The sequence below is a fragment of the Wyeomyia smithii genome, chromosome 3 (genome assembly GCF_029784165.1).
Source record: "Wyeomyia smithii strain HCP4-BCI-WySm-NY-G18 chromosome 3, ASM2978416v1, whole genome shotgun sequence".
NCBI lineage: Eukaryota > Metazoa > Arthropoda > Insecta > Diptera > Culicidae > Wyeomyia > Wyeomyia smithii.
The window spans coordinates 261669116-261677425 of NC_073696.1; the positions used below are offsets into that span (position 1 = coordinate 261669116).

The 8310-nt window shown below is 38.0% G+C and overlaps 1 protein-coding gene across 1 annotated transcript; it reads left to right on the forward strand.

Annotated features, from left to right (window-relative positions):
* The first annotated feature begins 522 nt into the window (after positions 1 to 522).
* On the forward strand, positions 523 to 1752 carry LOC129729228 (odorant receptor 94a-like). Its single transcript, XM_055687726.1, has 3 exons — positions 523 to 1358; positions 1425 to 1703; positions 1746 to 1752. The coding sequence occupies exons 1-3, from the start codon at positions 523 to 525 to the stop codon at positions 1750 to 1752; spliced, it is 1122 nt and encodes a 373-aa protein (XP_055543701.1).
* The last annotated feature ends 6558 nt before the right edge of the window (positions 1753 to 8310 follow it).

The window sequence follows — 8310 nt, forward strand, 5'->3', positions numbered from 1 at the left end:
CAGAAGCTATTGTATCATAAGTCAGGTAGTTTCTGTGGTATTATGAATGAATATGCTATGACGAATGATCAGAGGTTTCACTATGATTTTCCTGCTGTTCTAGAATTACGATACTGGTCTTACAAGTCAGTTGTCGAATCGTATAGTCGGAAATAATATTTTACAGTGTTTTTGTATATGAAAAGATAGGAACTCTATGTATATTCACAGATTTTTTTTCTAGATCCACTTTACGAATAACGCTTGAACACTTCACCGGTAGAGAAACAATCAAATGTTGATTGTGGCATTGTGGGTGATTTCTTCGAAACATCAGCTTTAGCGCCAGAGTCTTGAGTTACACCCCTGCTCGACTACTATGAAATTAGGAGTACTCGAGTGCTAGTAATTAAAAATGTGTTATTCAGTAACGTAGGTACATAATTAAAAACTAAGTACAATTTTGACTCATATATAAAAATGTCTTTTGTACAATGTCAGTGACAACAGAGCCACCGAAGACTCCAAAGAATAAGTCCTACCATGGAAGACCACGTTCTGTGCATTCGGCTCACTTTCAAATTTTTGAAATTTGTTGCCTTCTGGCGAGACGAAAACGAAACGCGTTTGTACCAATGTTTCCGCGTAGTGTTTTTTGTGATTTTCTTTCTACTGTACCTGGGGACAATTTTAGCAGGATTGCTAGTCACCAACACGATTGATCAGTTTTTTTCCGAGGCATTGTACATATCACTAACGGAAATTTCCATGGCCGTTAAAGCGTACAGTTTGTTCAAACATTTTTACACTGTTTTACAACTACATCAATTAGCAGTTTCGAAAGAGTTCCAATCGATCGGTGAAGAAGAATTACACCTGGTTCGCGTTTTACTGTGGAGATTCAACACTTGTTACACGATATTCCAGGCATTGGTTCTGACGATAAACGTGTCAGCCATATCGCTTCTTTTTGACGGGCAGTACAAATTGCCCTACTTTTCTTGGATCTGGGGCTTACCCTACGGAGTTGACGCACCATACACCTATTTATTTATATGGTTTTATCAAGTTTTTGGAATGTGCATTCACGGTATTTTAGCCATAGCTGTTGAATCGCAAGCATCATATCTTCTAACGGTAGCCGGAGCTCAACTAGATTTCCTCTCACGAAGATTTTCACAATTAACTTGCTCTCATGGATCGACTGATGAAAATTCGAAACATCGCAAGTCGTTCATCCAGTTTGTGCAACACTATAATAAAGTATACTGGTTTGTTCGGGATACTGAAGATGTTTATTCAAAACCGATGTTTGCTCAATTTTGTGCTAGCGCCATAAGCTTGTGCGCCACAGCTTACCGATTGTCTCTGGTACATGTGTGAAATTAAATGCTTGTTTTCGTCCTCATAAAATATGCTTCCAATTTTTCACAGGTTTATTTGAGGAAAGATTTTTCATTGGTTATCGCATCGTCGCTTTATTTGTGCGCGTTATTATATCAAATATTCCTCCAATGTTACTTCAGCAACGAGGTAACATTGAAAAGCGATCGTCTGACCCATGCGTTGTATTCTTCTGAGTGGTACAATTTAATCCCTCGAAACAGCAAAGAGGTTGAGATGATGATGATCCGCACCCAACAACCAATCCGTGTCAAGGCTGGTGGGATAATTTACTGCGATTTGAAATCTTTAATGTCGGTATGGACTCGAAATGCTTTCAGGTATTTGTGAGAAATAATCTACCATTGCATTTTTTTTTTCAGACTCTGAACCTGGCTTACTCTGTGTTCTGTGTGTTGCAAAAAAGAAAACAATCGCCAGGTCAAGAATAGTGATTTGACTACAGAATTTTTACCTAAAAATGTTTAATTATAAAATTATCCACATCAATTAAAATAAACAAGATAATTATGCAAAAACAACTTCGTTGAGAACAAAATCCTCTATTTCTTCAATTATAACGTGCCTTATTTTCAGTCAATTTACTTAACAAGAGACGCATTTACCATTCTTCCCCCTTATTTTCTGCCTAATCACAACTGCGTCTATTAATTAGGACTATTCTGCCGCTATTCGCATAATAGTCCTATGTAAAAGTTGCGAATCCTATGTAAATTTTGCGGAAATGGGTCCATTTTGGCATGTTTTTCAAGAATAGCCATTAAAAAAGTGAGGTTTGATTCCCACAACCTCGATTTTAATGGCTACTCTTGTAGAGCATGCCAAAATGGACCCATTGCCGCAAAAAAACAAGAAAACGACTCGCTCTACAGCGTTTGATCACATTGCCAAATTTCAAGGGGTTCTAGTAGCCCCTTTCCAAATATTTATTGACATTCTTCGATTGAACAATGTTCCACAGTTCCAGTGTACATGTTCAGCAGTTTTAGTTTTGAATTGCCATGAACGACATAAATATTTGGGCTATGTCAGACCCGTTATTACCCAAACATGTTTATATTAGGATTTAGGAAGTGGTTTCGAATCAGTAAAAATTGGTGTTGAACTTTCTCTTACTAGGCTGTTACCTTTATATATATTCTTTAATACCACAATGCCTAGGTATCCAGTTTAGTTACTACGTTTCTACTTACCAATTATCTTGCAGAAAGAATGCATTCTGACCCGCAGCAGTTAGAACTGCTTGACTTTCAGACAACAGGCAGATCTTTACAAATCTTTATTTGCTTGTTAAACAAACATTCACACATGCAATAATGGCCTGAATATCCTATGACCAGACAATCATTTTTTTTTTTATTCTCGCTTATTTACCGTCGGTCTAGTTCCGCCACTGTTGTTGTGCCAATCACCGACGCCCGGGGAGGCGACTCCACCCAGGACCCTAACTCACGACCCGTTGATTAACGGTCCGGCGCCAACGGCTTTACTTCCTCATGCAATGGAAGGCGTGATCCCAAAGATTTTTCGCCTCAGAAAATCTCCCAGTGTTGGCTAGGATTGAATCTAGACCAGTTGGGTTGGTTGTGAGTGGATCACGCCACCTCACAACCATCGACACCTATGTCGGCGGTGGGATTCGAACCCAGGCGTCGAGCGTGGTTGGCGGAGACGTTACCAACCACGCTAGGCCCGGCTAGGTTACAATCAATTGATTGTAACAAGTGTTCCGGCAAGTTAGATAGCTAGATATGGGTCATTCCATACGAAGTGACCACGAAAAAGCACAAACTTGGACACGACCATCACAGATTTTGCTCAAAGTTGGGAGAATTATTCATCTACCGTCACTTTGGAAAAATCCCAAATTTGGTGTCAATTGGAATACCCCCCGCTCTGTGGGACCCCCCTGTTTATTGCAAAGTCACGTATTTTTTGTTCAAAATCTCTTTTTTTCGTATTTTTTGTTCAAAATCTTCTATTTTTCATAGACGTTAGATGTCCGAAAAATACTGACAGATGATATTTGAAGAGAATGAACCAAGGAATCCATAAAAAATATAAGTTTTGACCGGAAGTGTCGCCAGATAAATTATTTTTGTATTTGAAATCTAAATTTACATTTTTCGGCAAATGAAGCCTTTTTTATTTTAACTTTGATAATTTCATCGTGTTCCTTGGAAAACTTCACATAAAAAACAACTATCATCCCGAGGTATTATGAGCCAATCTCGAGATATAACATTTTTACAAAAAAAGTTGTCAACTTCGTAATTAATTTTTTTTACAATTTATAGACGTAAGACACCCGAAAAATAGTGATAGATGAATTTTGAAGAAAATGATCCAAAGAATCCAGAAAAATATTATCTTAGACCGGAAGTGTTGCCAGATGGATTATTTGTGTATTTCAAAACTAAATTTACATTTTTCGGCAAATGCAGCCATTTTTATTTTAAATTTGATAATTTCATCGTGTACCTTGGAAAATTTTACATCAGAAACAACTATCAGCCCGAGGTAATATGAGCCAATCTCGAGATATAGCATTTTTACGAAAATAGTTCTGAATTTCGTAATTATTTTTCGTAAAAATGTTATATATCAAGATTAGCTCATATCACCATGGGATGGTAAGTGCTTCTTACGTAAAATTTTCCGAGAAATACGATGCAACCATCAAATTTAAAATAAACCTAGCTGCATTGGCCGAAAAATGCGAATTTAATTTTAAAATACAAAAATAATCTATCTGGCAACACTTCCGGTCAAAAACATTTTTTTTCTGGATTCCTTGGATCATTTTCTTCAAAATTTAACTATCACTATTTTTCGAGTGTCTTACGTCTCTAAATTATAAAACAAAATAATAGCGATGTTTACGACTTTTTTCGTAAAAATGTTATATCTCGAGATTGGCTCATATTACCTCGGAATGATAGTTGTTTCTTATGTGAAATTTTCCAAGGAACACGATAAAATTATCAAATTCAAAATAAAAATGGCTGCATTTGCCGAAAAATGTAAATTAAGTTTTCAAATACAAAAATAATTTATCTGACAACACTTCCGGTCAAAACTTATATTTTTTCTCGATTCCTTGGTTCATTTTCTTCAAAAATCATCTATCAGGATTTTTCGGACATCTAAGGTCTATGAATTGTAAGAAAAAAGAGATTTTTGACAAAAATTGCGTGGCGTTAAGAGGGGGTTCTAGAGAGCGGGGAGTATTCCTATCGATACCAAAATTAAGATTCTTTCAAAGAGACAGTAGATGAATAATTCTCCCAACTTTGAGCAAAATCTGTGATGGTCGTGTCCAAGTGGCATGTACACTTCGTATGGAATGACCCATATGTTTTTAAAATGATACTTTCTTGGGTTGTGTATGGCTAGTACATGTACATAGCTCTAAGTGCTTTGAGTGGTTTTTGCACTCGGAGTCATTACCATCTTGACTGGTGACATCCTCTGAGAGCCATCCAATCAGCTACCACCTGTTGTTCTTCCCAGCATTTACGGTAGGGAACCTACTTTAAGAAGTTATGCGGCCTCCTGTGTATTAAGACGAAATACTCGAAATGTGTAAAATGAAATACTAACATAAGTATATCAATTTGTTCACTTTCTTTTGACGTAGGACTACGTTTTTGTTTTCTATACTAGATTACACTTTGTGAAAATGAAAATGAAACTAGCAAATGCTGTGTCAGATTTCAAACGGTTATAGCAAGCGAACGACTTAATGCATCTTAGTCATTTATATGTCGGTGGATAGATAAAATGTGTAACAATTTTTTGATATTATGTTCAACATTGTTGCTTTACTGCTTAGTGGTGAAAAAAGGTGAAAAGTTCCAAGGTCAAGCTTTCCCATACATTTCCCTTGTTCTTGGCTTGCTTCCCAAGCACAGATAACAATAACATGAACGAAATAAATTCCACTGCCTACATATTTTGACTCATCAAAGTGTTTTGGTTTGTTTGTCTTTGTCTAAGCTGCGTGGCCACGCCTTAATGGTAAAAATCTACGCTGAACTCGATACAAAAGACTGCGTGTGGAAAATTCAGCTTCAGTTTAGTTTGTTCCACAATAGCGAGTGCGGTGCAGCTGTTAAGCTTTGCGACATTGAGAAACGAGAGATGCATACGATTCAACTTCCAGGCACCGCGGAGCATGTTACCTGTATTCTGCACACGGCAGCAACAGTTACCATCGTACGCTGCAGGATATTTTGCTGGCACAGCTGCTGGAGGGCACAGCGGAGAGCAAATTTTATACGCGGCCAACAAAATAATCGATGCTACCGGTGGTGGTGTGATTATCAGCATTCTGTAGCATACATTTCGAGCTGAAGATTATCGAATCGGTTCTTTTTAGAACTATAAATGCTTGAAGATAAGAGTTAAGAGAATTTTCACAACTACTCCTAGTGTGAAATGTCCATCTATATCTCAATAATCATTTTTACAATAACGACCAGGACGCACCAAAGATAAACGGTGGTGTTACCTATGAATAGTTTGTCACAAGATATAACCCTCATTTCAAGAATTTTCACTGCTAAATTGAGTGATTTTCCGGTTTAATTGTTTGTTTGTGTTCACTCGAACACCGTTATTAGTCAAATATCAGCAACGAAAATTAGTTAATCTAAGAACCAAAGTGATTTTCGCATCGGGAAAGCAAAAACTTTCTTTTGATGCTTATGAAAATCACTCAGTAGTATTGAAGATGTGTTGGTTTGTTTCTCTTTCTTTCTATAAGCTACGTGGCCACGCCTTAATGGTAAAAATCTACGCTGAGCTCGATACAAAAGACTGCGTGTAGAAAATTCAGCTTCAGTTTAGTTTGTTACACAAAGGCGAGAGCAGTGCAGCTGTTTAAGGTACGCGACATTGAGAAACGCGAGCTGCATACGAGTAAACTTCCAGGCACTGCGGAACTATGTTACACCTTTATTTTGCATACGGCAGCAACACTTACCATCGTTCGATGCAGGATATTTTGCTAGCACAGCTACTGGAGGGCACAGCGGAGAGCAAATTTCATGCGTGGCCAACAAAATATTCATGGTGCGATTATCAGCGTTCTGTAGCACGAATTTCTAACTGAATATTATGGAATCGGTTTTTTTTAGAACTATAGATGCTTAAAGATAAGAGTTATGAGAATTTTCGCAACTACTACTAGTGTAAAATTTTCATGTGGCAATTGTGCGTATAGTTGATGAGTAAAAAAGTTTGAAGTTCTTTCGAGGTAAAACTTATTTCTCTCCGCCGCGATAAGGTTTATGGTGTCTGTTGGTCGCGGTTCACTAGCTCCCTTTCGTAGAGCTTCCAACGCTAAGACGGGGTCTTTCTTTCCGCGGACTTGTGTGAATCGTTGCTTCAGCTTGTAAATCTTACAAACAAGAACTTTCAAGTCTTCGGGCTTTTTGCTCCTTTGGAGGTTTGCCTTATGAAGAGAGAAATATTCAAGCTAGAAAAATATTACAAGTTCCGGCCTTTGGGCTAACAAACGAGTATATTGCACAACTCAAAACTCACCGCTAGAATAATTCTTGGCTGAATGAGTGGAATCGTGCAAACAATCTGCTGGTCGCTCTCGAGCTGGCAGTGAAGTAAACCTCAATGTTCAAGATTAAAATTCAGACTGAGATATGACTTGATTTTTATTCAACAATTTCAAACCTTATACAGTAAAAATTTGGTTAAAATTATGTTCTGTAGGGGGTAAAGTAACTAATACTATAATAAAAGCTAGCTAGGGAATTCCTATACTTGTATATCTTCTTAGCCCTAGCTTGATTTACTGAACAAAGATAGTGATATAGTTCAATTTACTTAACAAGAGACGCATTTACCATTCTCCCCCCTTATTTTCTGCAGAGCCTAATCACAACTGCGTCTATTAATTAGGACTATTCTGCCGCTATTCGCATAATAGTCCTATGTAAAAGTTGCGAATCCTATGTAAATTTTGCGAAAATGGGTCCATTTTGGCATGTTTTTCAAGAATAGCCATTAAAAAAGTGAGGTTTGATTCCCACAACCTCGATTTTAATGGCTACTCTTGTAGAGCATGCCAAAATGGACCCATTGCCGCAAAAAACAAGAAAACGACTCGCTCTACAGCGTTTGATCACATTGCCAAATTTCAAGGGGTTCTAGTAGCCCCTTTCCAAATATTTATTGACATTCTTCGATTGAACAATGTTCCACAGTTCCAGTGTACATGTTCAGCAGTTTTAGTTTTGAATTGCCATGAACGACATAAATATTTGGGCTATGTCAGACCCGTTATTACCCAAACATATTTATATTAGGATTTAGGAAGTGGTTTCGAATCAGAAAAAATTGGTGTTGAACTTTCTCTTACTAGGCTGTTACCTTTATATATATTCTTTAATACCACAATGCCTAGGTATCCAGTTTAGTTACTACGTTTCTACTTACCAATTATCTTGCAGAAAGAATGCATTCTGACCCGCAGCAGTTAGAACTGCTTGACTTTCAGACAACAGGCAGATCTTTACAAATTTTTATTTGCTTGTTGAACAAACATTCACACATGCAATAATGGCCTGAATATCCTATGACCAGACAATCAATTTTTTTTTTATTCTCGCTTATTTACCGTCGGTCTAGTTCCGCCACTGTTGTTGTGCCAATCACCGACGCCCGGGGAGGCGACTCCACCCAGGACCCTAACTCACGACCCGTTGATTAACGGTCCGGCGCCAACGGCTTTACTTCCTCATGCGATGGAAGGCGTGATCCCAAAGATTTTTCGCCTCAGAAAATCTCCCAGTGTTGGCTAGGATTGAATCTAGACCAGTTGGGTTGGTTGTGAGTGGATCACGCCACCTCACAACCATCGACACCTATGTCGGCGGTGGGATTCGAACCCAGGCGTCGAGCGTG